This window comes from Taudactylus pleione, unplaced genomic scaffold, assembly GCF_031769625.1.
Source record: "Taudactylus pleione unplaced genomic scaffold, aTauple2 ptg000077l, whole genome shotgun sequence".
Taxonomy (NCBI): domain Eukaryota; kingdom Metazoa; phylum Chordata; class Amphibia; order Anura; family Myobatrachidae; genus Taudactylus; species Taudactylus pleione.
Window position 1 is genome coordinate 277,961 of NW_028284479.1, and position 24,287 is coordinate 302,247.

The 24,287-nt window shown below is 43.0% G+C and overlaps 1 protein-coding gene across 1 annotated transcript in view; it reads right to left on the bottom strand.

Moving 5' to 3' along the window:
• The window catches only part of STAB2 (stabilin 2), a 209,063-nt gene that overhangs the window by 15,582 nt on the left and 169,194 nt on the right, over positions 1–24,287 (bottom strand). The window contains exons 59-68 of the mRNA XM_088467854.1: positions 21,323–21,516; positions 19,922–20,063; positions 17,607–17,740; positions 16,122–16,287; positions 13,344–13,450; positions 9,735–9,854; positions 8,644–8,793; positions 6,187–6,297; positions 4,127–4,255; positions 3,292–3,426 (exon numbers count right to left, since the gene is read on the bottom strand). Of these exons, the coding sequence (XP_088323980.1) occupies positions 3,292–3,426; positions 4,127–4,255; positions 6,187–6,297; positions 8,644–8,793; positions 9,735–9,854; positions 13,344–13,450; positions 16,122–16,287; positions 17,607–17,740; positions 19,922–20,063; positions 21,323–21,516 (1,388 nt within the window). The remainder of the gene's footprint in view (positions 1–3,291; positions 3,427–4,126; positions 4,256–6,186; positions 6,298–8,643; positions 8,794–9,734; positions 9,855–13,343; positions 13,451–16,121; positions 16,288–17,606; positions 17,741–19,921; positions 20,064–21,322; positions 21,517–24,287) is intronic.

Below are 24,287 nucleotides of genomic sequence, written 5' to 3' on the forward strand. Positions count from 1 at the left end.
GCAATCATGGGCGGTACTGACATGTCCTGATCGCATTGCAAAAGCGATCATTAGTAAATCTAGCTCTTAGGGGCCCATTTATTAAGGGATAGGTTTGACTCAGAAATTTAAAATGGCAATAACAATGAATGCAAAACAAGGCGTATCTTGCATTTAAAACTATTGCCATTTTACATTTAGTAATTTTATTAAATGAAGCCCTAAGAGGTTACAGGGCTCTCACACTTAAAATGTTTAAGAAAATTGAATTTTGCAATCTCACAATTTACCTCTATATTGCAATAGGGAAAAGTGCTTAGTGGGGCTTCATTCACATGATTAAATATGTATATATGTGTATAAAGGACTCCATAGTGCCACATTTTGATACATTTTATATCATTAGATAAAATATACAATGTAACAAGTGCATTACTGTTTTCTTTACCTTTTGCTTTTTATGAGCTAATTGTTTATCTGTGCATTCTCTAGTAACACAGTTTAGGCTTTAATGAGTCAAATGGTTATAGAGTTTTTAATACAATATACTGCAATTTATATATTTACTAGTTTGTGTGGATTCCCATTTAGTTGAACCAGCGCAACTCTGTTTTTTTACTGTATTTCAATTAATAAGGTAGGCAACATCTTACCTAGTGTGCTGCTGCAGATTCAATTTGTTTTTCACCAGTGATATCTGGAGCTAAGTAATTCCCTGTGAAATTGTTATTAACTCTTAAGGTGTGTACACACTTGGCGATTTTACTGAGCAATTGCATAATTCCGACATAGGAATCGTGCAATCACTCAGTAATCGTGCACTACAATGACGGAAACGACCAGCGATGCACGCTCCCGCTGGTAGTTTCCGACATTGTCCATCGCCTGAACATGCTGGACAATCTGTCGATAACAGCACTGTATCAGCACTGTATCAGACTGTATCAGACAGTGTGTATCAGACTGTATCAGACAGTGTGTATCAGACTGTATCAGACAGTGTGTATCAGACTGTATCAGACAGTGTGTATCAGACTGTATCAGACAGTGTGTATCAGACTGTATCAGACAGTGTGTATCGGACTGTATCAGACAGTGTGTATCGGACTGTATCAGACAGTGTGTATCGGACTGTATCAGACAGTGTGTATCAGACTGTATCAGACTGTATCAGACAGTGTGTATCAGACTGTATCAGACAGTGTGTATCAGACTGTATCAGACAGTGTGTATCAGCACTGTATCAAACAGTAAACAGGGGTGCCGAGAGGGGGGGGAGCGGGTACAGATTACCCGGGCCCGGGCTTCCTGAGGGGCCCGGGTCCGGCGCCGCCCCCCCTCCCTCACAGCAGCCCAGCACACAGTGTGTGCTGAGCTGCAGTTGGAGACTGCACGTGGCTACTGAGCAGTAGCCACAGCAGTCTCCTATGCCTGTGCGGGGGAGCGATCACACTGATCGCGCCCCCCCCCCGGCTTTGCGCAGGGCTGAGGGGGCTCAGAGTGCCCCCCTCCCCAGCGTGCAGCGACGCTTCGCGGCGCTGCTAATCTTTTTAATTTTTTCGGCAAGGAGGCGTGGCCACGCCTCCCACGATTAGGCCACGCCCCCTATTAGCCTTGGCTCTTGGCGGGCCTGACGGTAAACAGAAAAGATTGCACAATAGTATAGTAACAAAGCAGCAGTACCACTAACCTGGGATACCCCTTCAGTAAGTAATGCTTCCCAGGGGGGATTTCACTACAAACTGGTCATCAATTACAATTCTTAGCCGCATGCAAATTAGCCAGACCTGCGATTTTTGCCACAACTCATGCAGCCAAAGCACACATATGCATCTCTGCGGGCTATTCAGCAATGCACACATATGTATCTCTGCGGGCTATTCAGCAATGCACACATATGCATCTCTGCGGTCTATTCAGCAATGCACACATATGCATCTCTGCGGGCTATTCAGCAATGCACACATATGCATCTCTGCGGGCTATTCAGCAATGCACACAAGTGAGCCACAACTCCACCTGTAGTTAAATAGGTGTAACTGGGCAGCAACATGTAGGCCTAGGAAGACCGAGTTGTGGGCTATTCAGTGGTGAGCATATACAGAGATCCAGCTGATATTGGATCTTTTGCACCAATAACAGATCTAGCTGAAATGAGTGCTGATAATGATGATGACTACTTTCACCAGCAGATGTGTAGGGGCGCAGCGGCCACATAGATGCAGCTACAGATGTGGACCAATTGTGCAAGATTCTGAAATAGGCAACAGGGTCCTCCATGCAAGCTAGAGGTGCAGCAAGCGCGTGACAGGGTACAACAAGGAGTAGCCTCATACTGCAAAGGTGCAAATGGCACATTAAGTCCATCCTCCTATCACCTAAGTAACAGCCTCTTTCTTTAAATAAATCATTTCCATTTTTCTTCTAATATGCTGCTTGGACTACAGTAGCTACATCTATGACCTAAATGAATCATATTATTTAGAGGACATAGGGACAATATTATTACATGTGGCGATTTGTGTGAATATTCTGATTACAATGCCCAGAGTTCATTGGGGAAATTAACTTCTACTCCAAAGTGCAGCATGGAGGTGCAAACCTGGGCCCCTTAAAAAGCTTAAGGGGTCTATTTACTAAGCTGTGTTAGGAGCTGATTGGCTGGTACCTTATCACCGTTCACTTGATCTCCTAATACAGCTTAGTAAATAGATCCCTTAGACAGTAGCGTAAATGTAATAGCCTGGGGACTGCAGGCATCGGCGAGTTCGTACGAGACTGCCCAATGTTTTAAAGTAGCAGTCATTTAAAAAGCAAAACCAGGTTGAATTTGCCTATTACATAACTGCTACTTTTAAACATCGGCAGTTTCGTACGAACGGAACTCGCTGATGCTTCAAGTCCACAGGCTATTACTTTTCCCCAGGATCTGAAAACCATCAGCAAAGATAAAATGTAATGGAGACTGCTATAGGCAGTAAGGAATACTACTAACGATGTGCTTCTTCCACCCTTTATTTCATTTCACAAATCTCTCTTTGCAAAAGGAAATCTAATTTCTGCAAAATGTGGCCCCAATGATTTTGCACTGTGCAGCGACTTCTATGCTTCAGAGATTACCTCATTGTATAAACTTGCATTGTCCACATAATTATTCCATATACTGAAAGAAAGTATGTATTCATGTATACACTCAATATATGATCTTCAGTGACTTACTGTGGTTAATATCATCTGGTAATAGGTCTACAATACTTCCCCCCGTGCTATGACTGAATGAATGACAGGGCAGACATCTGGGAGAACACTTACAGAGAAGGGATGATATTCTGGCTCTGCTGTAGGTTCCGGAGAATAGGGCATTGTTGTAGAACTTTCATACATTGGATTTGCAATGTTTGATGAAGGGGGGATGTCAAAGTCAGACACCACTTGTTTTTCATCATACTGTATAAAAGACAACATTTTTATGATCAGAACCTTCTTCATACACCATGATTACAAGACACATAATATATTCATAAACAAACTGTAATACTGCATGTTTGATTTTGTTTTTTTGTTAGTGCACTGATAAGATCTATGGACAGGATATATCTACTTACAGATATTTTCTTCTTATAGTACAGGTTAGTTTTATAATGTGCACTGCTGTGGTCCAGTAAGCACGGCTTTATAATCTATGTAACATTACCAGAAATCTTACATTTCATTTATGTCATGGAGGCAGATGGTGTGTTTTTTTTACTGGTCTCTGTAGTTGATGTCACGTTTTGTTGATTAAATAAAACCCAACAATGATCTTATTTTTCTATAAGTGAATCTGATTTGAAGGAAGAGAAGTATTGGAGGCATTTACAGTGATATGTCACAGGTCCCATGAGGTGTGTGACACGGATCACATGTATCTGTGAGAGACAGATTTGCTCCATCCCAGGCAGACTGCCCCTGTCCTGTCAGTAAACACTGACATTTGATTCATGGTTCCATCGCTCTTGGCAGTCAGGCTGTTGGTGGCATTCATAGTACTGCACACTATATTATTATTGTTGGCACAGCGTTGAAAGGCAGTGTCCAAATGTTAGATTATTATGGGTGGTACAAAAAAAACCCCATTCATTCCTTTTGCTTTGTAGTTGATAGTTACCTCGTGAAACTGTTGGAACTGGAAATCTTTTCTGCTGAACTTCTTGTAAGCATACAGAGCAAGTGCCAATAACCCAACGATGAAAACAATGGCAAAAAATATTCCTGCTCCGTGCCCAGCATGTAGGACCTAGATACACATTACACAGCAAGGGTTAACAAGGGCAAGGGACGTAAGAGAACTACAAAAAACTATAGTAAGATTTATTTCACAAGGAAACCTAAGATAACTAACCTCAGAAACATAACCTTTATCTAAATGTCATGCTAATGGCATCTGGCATCTATTACTAATATACTATTAGTGCAGCTCTAACTATTGCTTCTAAACACAGCTCCTAAGATCTTATTCTTCCAGCATTAGATAGAATTCCTGGGTTCTGGCTTCTGTGCAGCCACTTGCCAGATGTAACCGATTACACCGTGTGCCTAATGGGCCGTATTCAATTTGAGGGGAAAACCGGTTATCTCCTGTTTCAAATATCCCCGTATTCAATTTCAAAGACTTTTCGCCAGTCCGAAAAGTCTTTGTTAAAAAATGAGGATAAGTTTTCACTATATAATACATGGTGAAAAAAAGTGCAGAATTGAGGTTTAGGGGTGCAGAATAAAAAAAAAATAGCCTGCAGCCTTTTTAATGTCCCCTAAAAGTAATCTGTGTTAAAAAAAAAAAAAAATTCTCAGATCACCCCAAAAAATGTACTTTAATTTCTCGGGTGAAAAAAAAAAAGGGGAACAAAGTTTTAAACTAGCCAGATTTATTCAGGGGGGTCCCCATGTATGCAGCAGGTGTTTTCAAGATTGCGGGTAGCAGCGGCAGGAGCATTTTTGAAGAATTTTCAAAATTCACTCTAGGGACTTCAAAATATGCTTGCACCCATTTTCATGTACCCCAAATTTGATGGGACCAGTTCCCCCCCCCCAAAAAAAAAAGCTAAGTGCTATTCTTCACCCCTTCTTCACAGGCGCATTTATGCACCAGCCGCGGCTTTTTAAAAACCCTGATTACCTTCAGCAGGCAAAAACAGGGGTACCCATAGTGAACCCCATGTCTGGACATATTTAGGGGGGTGCCAGGAACATTTCCCGAAAATTCCCTGGATTATTCGATATTTACCTTTCCGCCGGGTCCCGTTTTCGCCGGATCCTAATTGAATACGGGGATAAAGCGGGCACGCGCCCGATACTTTATCCCTGAAAAATCTGCGATGATGGCGAAAAGCCCGACCTCGGCCCAATATATTCTATTACAGCCGTCAGAAGAAGCCAGGACCCATGAACTTTATCCAACCTTGTAAGTATAATATTTTAAACTGAAGTTACAAGGGGAGTATGGGTTAGTAAGTTACTCTCGGGTGGAGAGGGCTAGGAAAAATACAATACAATGAAAAGTACACCTTGCAACTTTTCTGACAATAATTATATGCTAAAATGTGGCTCATCTTATAGTGTAATGCAAGGCTCTATCTTTATACCACTCTCGCTTGTCACCAAGTATATTAATTGCATAAAAGTGCATTAAAATGTACTAATTAAATTATATGTTGCCTCATTATCACACCACGTTGTCCTGTATAAATCTAGTGTATCTAAGTTTTTTTTATTTTTTATAACCCATTTGTTTTGTAAATCCATAATTCTTACTGCTAAGTTACTGCTAAGTTACTGCTAAGTTAATCACTTGGCTATTCCACCGATCCCTATAGAATGCATAGAGCTTGGCATGATGATGGCCAACAGACATCAACCCATTGACCAAAGAAAATGGACAACTTCTTTTGCTTGGATACCAAGCTGTAGATTAATAAATAGTGTTTGGGGGCTCTGGTGACCAAGGGTACAAGACAGCTAGATGTAGTAGAGCCCTCCTATAATTTATCAAGCCGAAATATGGCGTTTACATAGGAGTCCTGACTGGCAGTCCATCCAATTCACATAGAATTAGCACTATAAATCGTGACAAGTATTCTAGATCAGAAGGTGCTACTCTGCGCCCTTTTGTGGCTATCCTGAGCATATTTCATTACTTTCCAGTCTCAATAACTGTTGTGTTACACTTACTAATGGCTCAGGAGGTGCTTTCAGAGGTTCAGATATCATGTGTATTACTCCATTTGAGGCAATGTAGTCCCACTGTAGTATACGTTTTCCACTTACATATCTAGCTTGGACCTAAACAAAGGAAAACAAATTAAGGAGTCAGACATATAAGTAGCCTCTGTAGCGATTCATGAAAGAAAAAAAAAACTTGTTCCTCTTTTGCAGACATTTTATTGACATTGCTCATGTAAATGGCAACAAAAAAAGGATAATATTTAGATCAGTTTATGGATCCTCACAAGATATATAGGAGAATACAGCTTAAATCACTGGAAAAAAGACCTACAGTATGTGCAGAATAATGGCCACTTAAATGTCTCTGCCAGTCTATTTAAAAAAAAAAAGATGTTGGGACTGATTCCTCTTGTTACATCTCACAAGAGATCATATTTTTACTTAAATTAGACATTAGGGGCCTATATATCAGTATTTCCCAACAACAAAGATTTTTCTATTGTCGTTTATGGTGTTGGTAGAAATGTTTTTCTCAAACCAGTTTAAGAAGAAAAGTTCACTTGCTGCTTTGGCTCGCTAAGTGCATTAAGTCACGTGCACTGCACGGGAAGCCTGGAGTTAGGGCTTAAGCATGTATTTGCAAATATATGTAACAAAGACCTCTGGATTTCTATCATCATGTAGTGTTCCAGCCTATTTGCTGTTTTTTTTACAGTGAGCTAGAGGGAAACCTTTTTTTCTGTAGTCCAGAGAAAACACCTCACTTTACAAGCGCCTCTGAAAAACCATTAAGCTGATATGAGCAACCACTATTTTGTATTGTTGTATTTCAGTAGCAGTCCCCCCCCCAAAAAAAATTAAAAATAATTGAATGTAAAATGTTAAAATAGAATTAAAAATTAACAAAGCAAAAAAGGCTTTATTTTAGTAATAAAGTATTTTTCCTATCACTGTCCCCGTTAGGCCATTCTGAAATGGCGATAGTGATTGTAGGTCTTTGTTAAATAGGCCATAGCTACAGTAGCTTCCCAATGCTTTGCAAAGCATCAGGAATTTATTGCTGGAGACCCTTAGTGACAGCCACCACTGGTTAATCTGGCAATAGCCACTACCAGGGCCAGATTAACAACGTGGTGGATTGAGCTACAGCTCCAGGCCTCTACATAATGATAGGCCCATCATTTGACAGCATGATAATAACCGGTCACCAGTTGACCACATGGATGGCCATAAATCAGAAGTTTTAACATTTTATTTCTATCTTCCTCACAAAATTATGCAATTTTATACTTGTACATATTTGGGGAGACAGTGGGGCTGATAGTGTAGGGGGTGACACTGTCCATACCCACACAGCACCGGTTACACCTCCTCTGCTTCTCACTATAGGTCCTTGATAATTTTTAGCCCCAGGCAAATGCGGCTCTTAATCCAGCCCAGGCCACCACTGGCGGTAGTCTTTCATGGATAGAAAACACCCTATTTCCAGTGAAAATAGACGTCTGATAAAGGGCTTTTCAGGGCTTCATTAAAATATAAAATAAATTGTGCACAACCACAGCACTGCACACACTGTCGGTAACAATCTAAGGGCCAGATTCAGTAAGGATCGCTATTGCATATGCAGCTGCACACAGCTCAGCCGGCATAGAGACGCCCGCTGCTGCTTTCTCACATCGGTACTACCTTGCACTCCTGGTACCATCGACGTATATCAGCCCGTCGCGCAACATTTACACCAGGTCTGACCAGCCGCAGAAACTGCAAGTCTCATCACACGCAATGAGTACTCAAGCTGTGTATGTTGCAGTGGCTAATTTATGCACACCATGACACACCTGCATTTTTTCCAACCACTCCCCTGTCACCACCTCCGAAAGCTCACAGCCTGTCACTCACTCTGCGATGGATTCCTCGGTGCGTCCGTAATAGCAATGCAATCGCTGCACATGCGCAGTGCGGCTTATATGCATGTGCGATGACAAACAATCGCCAAATCTGCGTACTTAATTGCAATTGCTTATGCTGCTAAATCAGGCCCTGAGTGTTGTTGCAGGAGCTGTTTTATTTGGTTCCCACTCCCAGCAGTAACGACACACAAATATTGTGATGATCCAGAAGAAAGCGTAAGGAACAACAAACACACTTGTACAGTAAGCTGGATATAACAATATCTAACTGGCCAGTTACTATTCGATCTCATTTACATTATTAATGCTGAAAAAATAAGATCCTTCTCAGTGTCTGTCCTGTTTAAAAATGTTAAATAATAATACCCTTGTTTCTGTCAGTGCAACCAAATAAAACTATATATAAAATATCACTATTCAACTTACTTGTAAATACGCTTTGGCGGAAATCTAGGCGCACTTGCACAAATGTAACGAGTAGCATTATTCACTGCGCTACCTCCTCATTGTAAAAGAGACCACTATAAATGTAACGGTAACGTATTGTCCTCACCTGATTCTCTGTATCTGGGGAGTCTTCACCAAATAAAATAACAAGTTTGTTGCCTATCCTGGTCTGTAGTGAAGTTCCATTTATGAGGTCCCCAAAGTATATCATGCTGACATTAGCAATGTGATATTCAATGTCCCGACCAGAAAGAGTCTTCAAAATAAAATGGAAAATTGAAAGCAATAAGAATTAAGAGACAGTCATTTAGTATTTCAAGGCATAGAGATACTCAACACCTTACCACTGTGGTTTTCATCTCCAGTCCACAAGTACCTGTACCACCAACAGATCATGTTTCTCTGGATTTCTTTAATCATGCACAGGTGAGATAATCTATTTTGGTGGGACAGAAATTATTCCACCTGTTGGTGGGTACTTGAAAATTGGGGTTGAATCCACTTGCCTTACTATTGATCTACCTTAGAGCTTCTTAGTATGTATTGCCCCCATTATGTCTCTGTGAACATTATATTGTGTGTTGATCTTCTTTTGGGTACATATCTCCCAATAGTCCTTTTTGGGATTGTCCTGCGTTGTGGACCCTGAAAACGACATGGCCTATTGGACGCTTCACCCAATTGTGGTAAAAGTGATTGGGAGGATCCGTGTGTGGTTCGGCAGGACAAGGATGGAGTTTATTATGTCTGGTTTGTTTTTATTTTTTTAAATGTTGGAAGGTATGTCTATCTCATAAGAAGAAGGTATGTCTATCTCATAAGAAGAAGGTATGTCTATCTCATAAGAAGAAGGTATGTCTATCTCATAAGAAGCAGCTATGTCTATCTCATAAGAAGAAGGTATGTCTATCTCATAAGAAGAAGGTATGTCTATCTCATAAGAAGAAGGTATGTCTATCTCATAAGAAGCAGCTATGGCTATCTCATAAGAAGAAGGTATGTCTATCTCATAAGAAGAAGGTATGTCTATCTCATAAGAAGAAGGTATGTCTATCTCATAAGAAGAAGGTATGTCTATCTCATAAGAAGAAGGTATGTCTATCTCATAAGAAGAAGGTATGTCTATCTCATTAGAAGAAGGTATGTCTATCTCATAAGAAGAAGGTATGTCTATCTCATAAGAAGACGATCACTTACCTCATTTTCATTCAGACCGTCATTGCCAGGGGCAAAAAGTGTTGCTTGTATGGACAAGTCCGATAGGTAGTTTATAAACTCTCTGCCTTTTGCTGATGTATTGGAATACCTGAAGATTTCCTGTGAGAAGATGATGCTATTAAAATGAACTTAATTATACATTATTAATTCATTAATTTTATTTTCTTTGAAGATACCATAACTCAGAAATGTGTGACTGGATTTTAACTGCTTCAAAGAAATTAGCTCTCAGAACAACCATAGAATATTGGGGGATATTTTTGAGAACTGTTCTAAAGGTATATGTGTAGAAAAGGAGCTACTGCCACAGAGCCTAGGGGGTAAATTTACTAACAATCGAGTTTGGTTGTGTTTAAACTCACTTTGCTTCACCAAAACTCTGAGAGTTTTCCCTTTTAAAACTCGCAAATTTATTAAGAAGTGAGTTTAGCTGAAAGTGAGTTTTCCGATGGTGAAACAAAGTGAGTTTTTTCCCCCAAAATTGCGAGTTTAGATGCGAGTTTTCATGTGAGCTTAAGGTGAGATTGCAATGTTTTCTCTCTTCCAAGCAGCCTGCACATATCAGTGAGATATGTGTAAGCTGCTTGTGTGTTAAGACCTGTATAAAAGGGGTTAATTAATTTTTAAAAAACTACGTGAGGTCTCCCCCCAAAACACTAACCAGCCCCGGACTTGCCAGCCTGTCCTGGTACCTAAAATTACGGGGAACAAAACGAGTAGGGTTCCACCGTAAATTAGGTACCAGCACCAGGCTGCAGGGCCAGTCCTGGTTTTAATTATAGGGGTAAAAAATTTGCGTAGGGGTACACCTATAATTAAAACCAGCACTGGACCCTTTCTAGCGGGGGACTGATGCCACAGCCAGGGGAGCCCTTTCACCGATGCCTCCCAGCCACAGCATCAGCCCTGACCGCTAGTCAGCCCAGGCCAGGGATCACTGGGGAGTTGGGGACCCCTCCAATAAAGGGGTCCCCCTTTCCATGGCACCCCTGGCCTAGACTGATAGCCCAGGGCTATCCCCGCCACCCCTGGGCGGTGGGTGGCGGATTAATAGTGTAGGTGTAGTGTGTAAAAATGAGAATTTTTCACATTGTCTTTACAGTGGAACTACAGGTCCCAGCAAGCCTCCCCCCACATGCTGGTACTTGAAGAACCACAAGTACCAGCATGCGAGGTATAAAGGGCTCAATGGTACGTGTAGTTCACCAATAATGAAATGTTTCAAAAAACACAACACACACTGTGAAAATAAAATTTTATTAGATACATACATACACACACATACTCTCCTGCTACCAGATGTTCATGTCCCCTTCTCTACGTAAAGTATCCATTGGAAGTACCTGTAAAAAAAGATCCTATACTAATCTTTTGTTCCACGATATTCCCCGCAGTAATCCACATAGGGCCCCAAATACACTGTATCAACACGCTACAGCATGTTGATACAGTAACGCTAATGACAGCTCAGGGTTTGTTAACGTGTCGTGAGCCAATCAGCGGCGGCTTAACATTAGCGGTCGCTCATTGGCTGGGACCCACATGGAGGAGCCGCTCATTGGCTAAGCCCATGTAGGTCACAGCCAATGAGTGGCCGCTAATGTTAAGCCGCCGCTGATTGGCTCACATCCCGCCACTAATGATAGCTCATGAACTATCATTAGCGTTACTGTATCAACATGCTGTAGCGTGTTGATACAGTGTATTCGGGGCCCTATGTGGATTACTGCGGAGAACATCGTGGGACAAAAGGTGAGTATTGGCTCTTTTTTTCAGGTACAACCATTGGATACTTTACGTTGGGAAAGGGACGTGAACATCTGGAAGAAGGTGAGTATGTGTGTGTATGTATGTATGTATGTAATAAAACTTTATATTCACGGTGTGTGTGTCTTGTGTTTTTTTAAACATTTCATTACAGGTGAACTACAGATCCCAGTGGCCCCTTCATGCCCCGCATGCTGATACTAGTGGTTCTCCAAGTACCAGCATGCGGGGGAGACTTGCTGGGACCTGCAGTTCTACTGCAAAGACAATGTTGTTTTTTAAATTTTTCACACTACACTTACACTATCAACCCGCCACCCACCGCCTTGGGCTATCAGCCTAGGTCAGGGGTGCCCTGGAGAGGGGGACCCCTTAATTGGAGGGGTCCCCAACTCCCCAGGGATCCCTTAGCTGGGCTGACTAGAGGTCAGGACTGATGCTGGGAGGCCCAGTGAATGGGCTCCCCTGTCTGTGGCATCAGCCCCCCGCTAGAAAGGGTCCAGAGCTGGTTTTAATTATAGGGGTACCCCAACGCAAATTTTTTCCCCTATAATTAAAACCAGAACTGGCCCTGCAGCCAGATGCTGGTACCTAATTTACGGTGGAACACTATTCAATTTGTTCCCCGTAATTGTAGGTACCAGGACCGGCTGGCAAGTCCGGGGCTGGTTAAGCTTTAGGGGGGGGGACCCTACTTAATTGTTTTTTACAAAGAAACAAACATATATTAGGTATTCATGAGTTTGAACAGTGAGAAGAGAAAACTCACTTCCAAACTCGCACCTGTTTGGTCTTAGTAAATTTGCGAGTTTGAAAAAAAGGCTAAACTCGCATGAGTTTGCAAACACAACCAAACTCACCCAAACTCGATTCTTAGTAAATTTACCCCCAGATGTCATCTTATTGTAGTATGGTTTAGAAAATGGAAAAAAAAAACGTCTTTTTAGTAGCTGTAGACAGACGGCACCGTGTTTTCTGCAGATTTGCCCAATATGTGTGTTTTACGCTACAAGTAAGAAAACACTGAATGGTCCAAGTTGGCTACTATCAGACTCTATGTAGGCTATAAGTGCTTGAGACAGTCAGAATGCGGACATCTCGCGGCCACCAACATCACACAGTTTACCTTGTACCCCATAGAGTTGAGCAGGGAAATGTGTGATGTTTCCTACTGTAATTGTGAGGGGAGGTATGCAGCCAAACACCGTGGGCCTGATTGAACAAGGATCAAAATTACAAAGCTGCACGCAGGCTATAGATATGATGTATGCACGCAGGCAGCTTTGCAATTGCGAACCTTGCAATAATGCAAACGCAACAGGAGGTGTATGACACCCCCTGCTTTATTTGCGATCCCAGCACTGCGACGGAGGTCGCAGGCAAGGATCACCATCGCGACCATCGGTGATCGATGGTCGCGATGGTGGACGGCGCCGGGCGGCCAGACAGCTGAGTAAGCCTCAGCTTACTCAGGCTGGCCGGCTTGTGAGCCCAGGAGACTGCGTCCATCCACGCAGTCCCTGGGTTGGCCACGCCTGGAAAACGGGGCAAACACGCCCCGTTTCCAGGAACGCCAGACACCCCCTCCCCGCTCTTTAAATGTCTCTGTCTGTCAATCAGGCAGAGGTATCCAAGGGCTTGCGTGCGATTGAGCAGGATCCATTCTACACACTTGCAGAATGGGTCCTGTGCACGCGCAGATTCCTGATATTTGGGAATCTGAGTTCAGCAGTGCACTTGTGCGATCACAGGGCTTGATTCAGCAGTACACGCATCTCCCAGAATTGCCCCCTATGTTTCCTTGTTTGTATTTCAACATACCATAAGGAAATTTGAAAACCCAGGGAAAGACGTCAGGACTTGGAGCAGGTTCCCATTGCAGGTGTAGCCATCTCCCACGTAGCCTGGCTTGCAGGTACAGTCTACATCTACAGAATAACCATATTATATATTTGTGAGCACGCAAGTAATAGAAGTACCATATAAATAAATTATAATAATAACCAACAGTCTGTAGTGCTAAACAGAGAATGTAAACAACCTATTTAATATTAAAAAGTACAAAAAAAATCATACACAGGAAAAACAAAACCATAAAATGACTTAAGTGACATTAAAACAGTATCCCTGAATAACAAATTGCCCTGTGGTGGGCAGAAAAAAAGAATCATAGACATAGACCATGACTGGGAGCGCAATGGAGACAGGGATGGTACTGGGTGAGAACAAGAAGGTGGAGGGCCCTGCTCATGAGAGCTTACAGACTGAGGGCCGTATTCAATTTGGTGCGAAAAGTTGCATTTGATGAAAAGCGTTCACGGGTGTGACTTTTTCGCACATAAGTGCATATCGCTATACAATTGCGGGAGTGTTCACTTGTGCAAAAACTCCATAGACAGAAGTCGCCAAAAAGTTTTTCCCATCTCAGAGCAGGTGATAAAATGTGCAAAATCCCTATTTTTGGCTAAAAATGTTGGGACTTGGTTCAGAACCCTTTGGACACCCCCCTAATGACTAGGTAGGCTAAAATAATATTTATATTCCCTCTACTAATTACATCATTTTTGGGGTGAAAAGTGTTAGAAAATGGGTCTAAAGTACTGGGACAGGTATTCTGGGGTGCAGTATGGATGGGATGGGTGTTTTTAGGATTGCAGGGGGCTGCAGCAAGTGCATTTTTAACATTTTTTAAAACTGCACTTTATAGACACAAAAATATACTAGCACCCATTTTAAATGTACCCCCAATTTAACTACAGCAATTATTTTTTTTTAAAATAGCTTTTTATCATTTTTCTACACTTAAATATGCATATAATAGCCATCTGACTCATTTTAAAGACCCAAAAATACTTTTATTAGGGCTATTAATACACTTCTACATTGATTTCCAGTGTCCGTTAGGCTTGTTATGGGGCACAGATTGATTTCCCCAAAATGTGCTGTACTTTTCGCTAGTTTCGCCATACGCAATTATTAACAAATAAAGATTTTGTGTGTTTTGTAATTAAATAGGGCAAAAAGCGGGAGAGCGCACTGTGAAAATACACAAAAAGATTGCATCAAAACTGGCGAATGGGGCGAAAACTTCGCCCTGCGAACGCTTTTCAACAAACGCGACTTTTTGCACCTAATTGAATATGGCACTGAGTCTATTTACTAAGCCTTTTGATGGAGATAAAGTGAACGGAGATAAAGTACCAACCAACCAGTTCCTGACGTTTTTCAAACAGCCTGTGACATGGCAGTAAGGAGCTGATACTTTTCCTCTGTTCACTTTATCTCCATCCAAGGCTTAATAAATAGACCCCATAGCCTGTAAAGTGACAGTTAGGAACCAAATGGTTGATATAGTGTATATAGTTGAGGTGAAATGGAAAGAAATGCGGGAGGGAAGAGAGCTAAGAGAGTCAGTAGGACGGATAGGCTTTTATTAACAAGTGCGTTTTCAGGGAATGTTTGAAGCAGTGGAGGCTGTCAGTCTGATATGGCAGGGGAGTGAGTACCTGAGGTGGGTAACGGCAAGGGTAAGAGGTAGGATGTGGAAGTGGAATGAGCTAATCAATGCAGAGGAAAGGCGACAGTCCGAGGCAGAGAGAGAGAGTGTGGATTGAAGGTAATGAGAACCAGACTGAAGCTGGTCAAGGAAGGATTGGGAGGAAAGGAATGTGGAAAGGCATTGGCAGACCAATCTTCCAAGAATTTGGAGGCAAAGAGAAGGAGAGAGAGATGGTAAGAATTGAGAGGGTTTTTTTGAATGGGAAAGACGATGGTACATGTAAAGGAGGAAGCTTTGAGAGAGAGGTGTGGAGGAGGTAAAAAGGGAATGGGGTCAAGGGGAAGAGGATGAGAGGGGGGAGTGGACTTCGTCACCAGTGGTGAGAGACAAGGAAGGAGTGGGTTGGCCAGCATTAGGAGGAGAGGGAGGAGGAGAAGCATTTTAAGAAGAAATATCCAGAGAGATAGCTGTGATTTTGGGGGAAAGTAAGTAGCGAAGTCAAGGGGCTCGATGGAGGGGAGTACAGAAGAAGGAACTGAACTTGGGGCAGAGTTGGCTGGGGATGGAGCATTGGGAGAAGATAAGAGATTTGATATAGGACTGTTTAGATCGAGAAAGAGCAGAGCAGTAAGAAGAAAAGTGAATTAAGTCAAAAGGCAATTTAAATGTGTGGGAAGTGATAATTAATGAGCGCCCAGTTTTGCAATTCAATTGTTTTGGGGGCGCTCATTCAATATCGCCCTATTAGACTGGGTTTAGCGGTTTTACAGTTCTGGTTGGGGTGCCCTAACTACAGGTTTCTCACACATTTCTGTTGGCACCCTTCTGAGGGTGCGAGTAGAAATGTTGGCGCTGGCGGTTATCGCACTAAGATGGTGCAACTATGGAATTGCTCCGTCGGCCGCCTTAAAAAAAATAGCCGCCGGCAAAACAGTGAGTGAACACGATTTTTTTCTGACATTTTAAGTTGGAAATGTGCTTCCGTGCACTAACTTTTGCTTGTAATATAGTATGAGTTGTCTATAAAGTTATTTACATGCTGGTAGTGCATTCCCAAATAGTGCCACAGGCTGCAGTACAGTCATTGTAAGTGTCCATACCTTTATATCTGTAACAGAAGACATCCCAGGTTTCAGAAAAGTTGACACGAACCCCGTAGTCGACTATCCCTACATGTCCTGACCCACAGTTTTGGTTGGAGTATGCTGTTGGATATCCAACCCTTTTTCCATCCAACCAGCCTGCTGCACATAAATGGTAGTTAGCCTGAAATAAATATAACACAATGTCAACAGAGTATAAGGATTAAAGCAGGGGTAGCCAACCTCGGTCCTCGAGAGCTACTAGCAGTTCACGTTTTCCAGACCACCTGGCTGGTGCACAGTTGTATTCATTACTCACTAACATTTCAAAAGATCCACAGGTGGAGCTAATTATTTCTGTGAGGAGACCTGGAAAACATGCACTGTTGGTAGCTCTCGAGGACCAGGGTTGGCTACCCCTGGATTAAAGAATAACAAAGAGCAGAAAATACAAAAAGTTTTTTGCATCCATTCAAATGTAAAACAATACTGAATTTATGAAAGCACAAGTCAATCTTATATTGACTACTAATTTATTTTCCACATGTAAAGAGAGAAGTTTTGATAACAGAAGCACTTATCTTATTGCTTACAGTGTTCACACATACTACACCTAACTGCTGCCTGACTGGGTTTCAGTTTGTGTTTTCCCTTGTTTCCTGGAACAGAAAATACTTGCTCATAGGAATGACATCATGTTGACTGAAAGTCCCCGCACTATAAGGGGTATATTTACTAAAGTGCAGGTATTTAGAAGTGGAGAAGTTGCCTGTAGCAACCACACAGGTTCTAGCTATTATCTTTTAGAAGGTGCTATATAAATGTTAAGTAGAAGCTGATTGGTTGCTATGGCCAACATCTCCACTTCTAAAAAAAAAATGCACTTTAGTAAATATACTCCTTAAGGTGCATACACACGTAATGATTTTTTAAACGATTTAACTATAACGACGTCGTTATCGTTCAATCGTTGAAAAAATCGTTCAGTTTCTGAGTTATAACGATGAATGATTATCGTTCATGCGCTTTCCCGTTTGTAGTTCATTCTGACTGACCAACTGAACGATGTTCATTAACGGAAGTTACAAAAATCGTTTGTAGTTCAAAAAATCATTCACTACACTTTAAAAAATCTGACAGATAATCTGATAGAAAATCGTTTATAAAATCGTTGGTAACAAAATCGTTGTGTGTGTATGCACCTTTAGTGTTACTTGCAACACATTAATTAAGTGATTGACAGCAGAGAGGAATGCTCCTGTCCATAGCTGCCTTGCTTGGAATTTCTTTCCCTAGAAGGCTGCAGTGTATCGTCTAGCAGAATACTAGGGGCATTAAGGTAAGTGTGGAACATTTGTGGAACTTTTAGCAAAATATTAAATTTATATTTACATATATTCAATATTTTATAATGGATGCTGTAGCAATGTGTACTGGATATACCTGCATTATGAAAATAAAGTATATATCATCATCTTATTATAAATTCCATTAAAGCATCACCTTTTGAGCATAAGATAGCTGGTTATATGTGGCTAGAGTACCACCCTCAGCACTGCAAGCTTGGCTGGCTTCACTTAAGTTGTATTTATACGTTCCTTTGGGAGAACGTAAATGAAACACTCCAACTTTTGTATCTGTGGGAATAAAAACATATTTATACAGACTGCCAAACCTGTAATTGTATTGTATGTAATTTACATCTAACCAAATTGGGGTTAATTCTGATTTCTGTGCAAAGCAAAAAACAAAAACAAAAAAAGTAACTTTGCACCTGGACAAACCTCTTTGCAATGACGCAGTGCAAATAATTTTTTTTTGCATGCAAGGTAAATACTGGCTGGTTTTGCATGTAGCCCACAAATGCTGGACAGCTTTATTTTTATGCTGCAATTCAGAGTTGAGCTTGGACACACCTCCCCCAAATCTAATGTGGGGTACACAGTACACACCTGAATGATGAATAGGCTGGCCGCCCAACAGACCGCTCCAGCGATTTGGTAAGTGTTCTGCACAAACGGTCAATGCATACACCCTTACCAATATGGCGCCCCCCCCTATATGGCCACAGGGACCAGATGAGTGTCGCTGATTCTTGCGGCCAGCATAGCATATGGGTCGGTCGGTCGCCTGTGCACAAAGGCAGATGTGCACGATATATCTTTTAGATACATTGCATCTGCCATACTGCATGGCCAACGTGATATTTCTGTGAACAATACATAGATATTTTGGACCAAATGTAATGGGGTGAGAGTTTAGAAAGTGTGACAGTTTAGCAGTAAGCTCTAACACTATTTAAACTCGCCCAGTGTAATAGAGTCCGAGAACGTGCAAACTCGTATGTTTTTAGACTAAAAAAACTCTCACAATTTAAACTCTCATCCAGCTGTTTTCCCATGTTGAAGATAAAACTCAACCAACGTGATAGTTTACTGCTAAACTCTGACCCTATTACATTTGTCCCATTGTGTATACAAAGCAGAAACCGGTCTGGAAGATAAATTATTTGTCGGCTGTATGATTGATATATCTTCCATTGTGTACCCAGCATAATTCTGCCTGCACATCTTACCTCTGCCACACCTGCAGTACAGCATGGTTTTGACAAAGTGCAAAGTTAACTGCTTTTTTTTTTTTACTTTGGTCCCAACTCAGTATCAGCCCCATAGAGTGCAGTAGACTCTACAAGCTGTCTACCACCCAGTACTAGATGAACTTATATGTAAGGGCCAGTGAAAATGTAAGTATGTCTGGTATAGCATTTTTGTACAATCAAGTTTGCAGTCCAATTTTTAGGTGGCTTGGAGACAATAAAAGAGAAATTTACAATAGTACTTTTTCACCAAACGCCCCCTCACCTAGAGAGTACCAGCCCAGTGCTGTATAGCACTGGTCCCCTCTGGTATTCATAACCATTAGAGGGGAAGAGCTACCCTGTCACCAGAGGCAAAGACTCATCTGGGCCCACTCCCCATCCTTGTCCTAGTGGATAGTAGTAACTCCCTATCAATATGAACACCAAATAATAAAAACCGTATCAGTGACCGCCATATAATACAGACAGCAATAGTGACCACCATATACTACAAAACAACATTAAACTCTTAATTAATCCGAATTTTCCCCTATTATTCTTAGAATTATTTACCATAACCTATACCATAACTTATATGTTGAAGATCTCGTCTACTGAATCTGCTCCTCTCCTGTAGTAGCCACTCAGCAGTGCCCAGGAAGCAGCTGCCTGTCAGGCAGTCTCGCTGAGGCTGCTGCTGTCTGTGCACAGACAGACAGGGAGAAGGGGCCATGCAGCCTATAGCTGCAGAACACGTTCACTTAGAGGGGATAACTGTAGGCCGATCACCCCCTCCCTGCTCTCCGGCATCGCAGCTGAGGCAGTTATAACTCCAGATCCCCTGCTTCTCTTTTATCACCTGGGGCACATGCCCTGCCTTTGCCACAACCTCCTTCCTAGCTGCATCCCTGAGCCAGTCGTTATCAATTTTAAAATCACAGTCACCCTATCGTGGTGCTAGAAGTACCAGCATGCACTGATAGTCCATGAATGTTATTGCATGATGATGCTTGTAGCTCTAAGCCGATAGAGCACAAGATAATTCTTATAGACACCTGTTTATACACCCTATTTTCAGTATTTGTACACACTGTTGTCTAACATGTAGAAATAGAAACACATTTTCCGGTACACTCATATATTACACAACAACGCAGACATTCATCACGTTAAATATCACACTGGTTCAGCTTTGCTAGTGATATTATACTAACGCCATTGTCATCCATTACACACTCACCTAAAAAGTGCAGATCAGAACATAGAGCATCTGTGTGGCATTGCCCATTACTCTGCAGGCATCGGTCAATGGGCAGTTTCTTTAATTCACAATTCACACCATCACCAATATACTGCTCCTTACATTCACATTTACATTTGTCCTATGGAAATATTAAATAGAAAATGATGTAGGAAGCGTAAAAAAACCCCCCACACATATGGCTATGTAGTTACTATGTCGACATAGTCAGTAAGAATGTCAACATGTTGACTTTGACAAAATGTAGAGATGTTCAAAATGTCCACATTGTGTCTGTCTACATTATGCATTACATAAGTAACATACTTTTGGAGCAATTCAAGTGTAATTTTTAGAGGAATGTAAGAAACATTAGACCATAACAGATACGTTTTTCTATTCTGATTTCATTCCAGCTAGGTCAAAAGTGGCAAATAACAAAGTGCCTGATTCTGCAGAGACAATGACCATAGTGACTGACACAATGCCAGAGTCTTTGCTTTCTTCTTGCCATGCGCCATTTTTCTGGTGATCTCATCAGGGAATCGGTAGGATTTCCCGGCGTATGGGATGCCGGCGGTCAGAAGACCGACAGCGGCATCCCGATAGCGAAGATCCTGACAGGGGTGCAGTAAGTATACTTACCTTCTCCTCTTCTATCCCTAACCCTAACCCTTCCCACCCTGCACCATAACCCTAAACCACCCCGTAAGTGCCTAAACCTAACCCTCCCCCCCTTGATGCCTAAACCTAACCATCCCGCCTTAGTGCCTAACCCTAACCAGCCCCCAGAGGTGCCTAAACCTAACCCCACTATGCTTAGTAAACCTAACCCTCCCCCCCACGGCTCACAGCTTAGGAGCCCTGCTTACCTTCGTTCGGGATCTCAGCTTGTCGAGATTTTGGTGTGGGGCTAATGATAGGCGTCTGTATTTCGACACCTATCTTTAGTCCCAAGTCGGGCTTCCGACAGCCGGCATCTCGGCAAGCTAACTACACCCGCTCATCAGAATGATAGCGGCACCATATTTCTGATGAAATCAAATGAAAATATGGCATCTGATTGGAACATGTTGTGGCATGCAGAGAGTACACGTGGGCTTTCTTTTGACTCAGGAGCCCGTGCACAGCATACGCCCCTGTGGTTAAGGTTAAAATTATTTCCAGGTCTTATTTCCACAATTTCTCCAAGGAAATCCCCATCTCCCATATATATGAGCAGATTACATAATATGATTCAGTTTATAGAAGCACTATTTATATTTTGTTTTAGTCACACAAAGTCACATTTTTCATATTGGTCATAAATATGAACTTAAGAGATAAGAGATACAATAAATGGAACAAGTGAACAAAAATAAATCTACTCTTACTATATTTTACGATAACTAATATACATACTGGTCCAGTCATAGTACAGGTGGCATGTTCATTACAACCGCCGTTCAGTCCATCAGCACAAGGGTCAATGGGTGTACACACTTTCCCATCTCCACTATATCCCTTTAGGCAGCTGCAAGTAACTTTCACACCACTTTGTGAACACTTTGCATTCTTGTCACATCCACCGTTATTTGTTTGGCAAAGATTGACCACTAGAGGAAGAGAAAATGCCAGAAATTGTTGTAGTACAACCATCACACGGTGGAGTCAGTCCTATGTTAGACTAAACTAATCTGTAACTATTGACATCACTTTGAACATCAGTTTAGCCAACAATATGGCTGCCTCCACTGTAAGCATCTGGTGATTCTTTGACTAAAAGACATTAATATTAACCAAAATGAACTTAGTACAGTGTAATGAAAAACAGCTCCATATATACAGTGTAAAGGATAATTATAACTTATATATTGGAATATGCAGTAAATTCATATACTAGAGATATATTTCTATTATATTTGCTATATACAGTACTGTAGCTATCAATTATACTTGCCTGGATTATCTTAGATGGGGCCGTGATGAGACAATTTGTTGCAAATCATGCAGACATTGAGGTATCACATGGCAAGGGATAGAGCGTGGGAAGGGGCAGCGGGCAGACACTGAGGTGATGCGGAGCCCTTTACAGGTACACCAAAGTAATATCACACGGGGAGGGATAGAGCGTGGGAAGGGGCAGCGGGCAGACACTGAGGTGATGCGGAGCCCTTTACAGGTACACCAAAGTAATATCACACGGGGAGGGATAGAGCGTGGGAAGGGGCAGCGGGCAGACACTGAGGTGATGCGGGGCCCTTTACAGGTACACCAAAGTAATATCACACGGGGAGGGATAGAGCGTGGGAAGGGGCAGCGGGCAGACACTGAGGTGATGCGGGGCCCTTTACAGGTACACCAAAGTAATATCACACTTTGAGAGATAGAGCGTGGGAAGGGGCAGGCAGAGAGACATTGAAGTGATGCGGGGCGCTTTACAGGTACACCAAAGTAATATCACACGGGAAGGGATAGAGCGTGGGAAGGGACAGCGGGCAGACACTGAGGTGATGCGGGGCCCTTTACAGGTACACCAAAGTAATATCACATGGGGAGGGATAGAGCGTGGGAAGGGGCAGCGGGCAGACACTGAGGTGATGCGGGGCCCTTTACAGGTACACCACAGTAATATCACACGGGGAGGGATAGAGCGTGGGAAGGGGCAGGCAGACAGACATTGAGGTGATGCGGGGCCCTTTACAGGTACACCAAAGTAATATCACACGGGGAGGGATAGAGCGTGGGAAGGGGCAGCGACCAGACACTGAGGTGATGTGGGGCCCTTTAGCTAAGTAATATCATATGGGGAGGGATAGAGCGTGGGAAGGGGCAGCGGGCAGACACTGAAGTGATGCGGGGCCCTTTACAGGTACACCAAAGTAATATCATACGGGGAGGGATAGAGCGAGGGAAGGGGCAGCAGACAGACATTGAGGTGATGCGGGGCCCTTTACAGGTACACCAAAGTAATATCACACGGGGAGGGATAGAGCGTGGGAAGGGGCAGCGGGCAGACACTGAGGTGATGCGGGGCCCTTTACAGGTACACCAAAGTAATATCACATGCAGAGGGATAGAGCGTGGGAAGGGGCAGCAGACAGACATTGAGGTGATGCGGGGCCCTTTACCTAAGTAATATCATATGGGGAGGGATAGAGCGTGAGAAGGGGCAGCGGGCAGACATTGAGGTGATGCGGGGCCCTTTACAGGTACACCAAAGTAATATCACACGAGGAGGGATAGAGCGAGGGAAGAGACAGCAGACAGACATTGAGGTGATGCGAGGCCCTTTACAGGTACACCAAAGTAATATCACACGGGGAGGGATAGAGCATGGGAAGGGGCAGGCAGACAGACATTGAGGTGATGCGGGGCCCTTTACAGGTACACCAAAGTAATATCACACGGGGAGGGATAGAGCATGGGAAGGGGCAGGCAGACAGACATTGAGGTGATGCGGAGCCCTTTACAGGTACACCAAAGTAATATCACACAGGAAGGGATAGAGCATGGGAAGGGGCAGCGGGCAGACACTGAGGTAATGCGGGGCCCTTTACAGGTACACCAAAGTAATATCACACGGGGAGGGATAGAGCGTGGGAAGGGGCAGGCAGACAGACATTAGGTGATGCGGGGCCCTTTACCTAAGTAATATCATATGGGGAGGGATAGAGCGTGGGAAGGGGCAGCGGGCAGACACTGAGGTGATTCGGGGGCCCTTTACAGGTACACCAAAGTAATATCATACGGGGAGGGATAGAGCGAGGGAAGGGGCAGCAGACAGACATTGAGGTGATGCGGGGCCCTTTACCTAAGTAATATCATATGGGGAGGGATAGAGCGTGGGAAGGGGCAGCGGGCAGACACTGAGGAAATTCGGGGCCCTTTACAGGTACACCAAAGTAATATCATACGGGGAGGGATAGAGCGAGGGAAGGGGCAGCAGACAGACATTGAAGTGATGCGGGGCCCTTTACAGGTATACCAAAGTAATATCACACGGGGAGGGATAGAGCGTGGGAAGGGGCAGCAGACAGACACTGATGTGGAGCCCTTTACCTAAGTAATATCATACGGGGAGGGATAGAGCGAGGGAAGGGGCAGCAGACAGACATTGAGGTGATGCGGGGCCCTTTACAGGTACACCAAAGTAATATCACACGGGGAGGGATAGAGCGTGGGAAGGGGCAGGCAGACAGACATTGAGGTGATACAGGGCCCTTTACAGGTACACCAAAGTAATATCACACAGGGAGGGATAGAGCGTGGGAAGGGGCAGGCAGACAGACACTGAGGTGATGCGGGGCCCTTTACAGGTACACCAAAGTAATATCACACGGGGAGGGATAGAGCGTGGGAAGGGGCAGCGGGCAGACACTGAGGT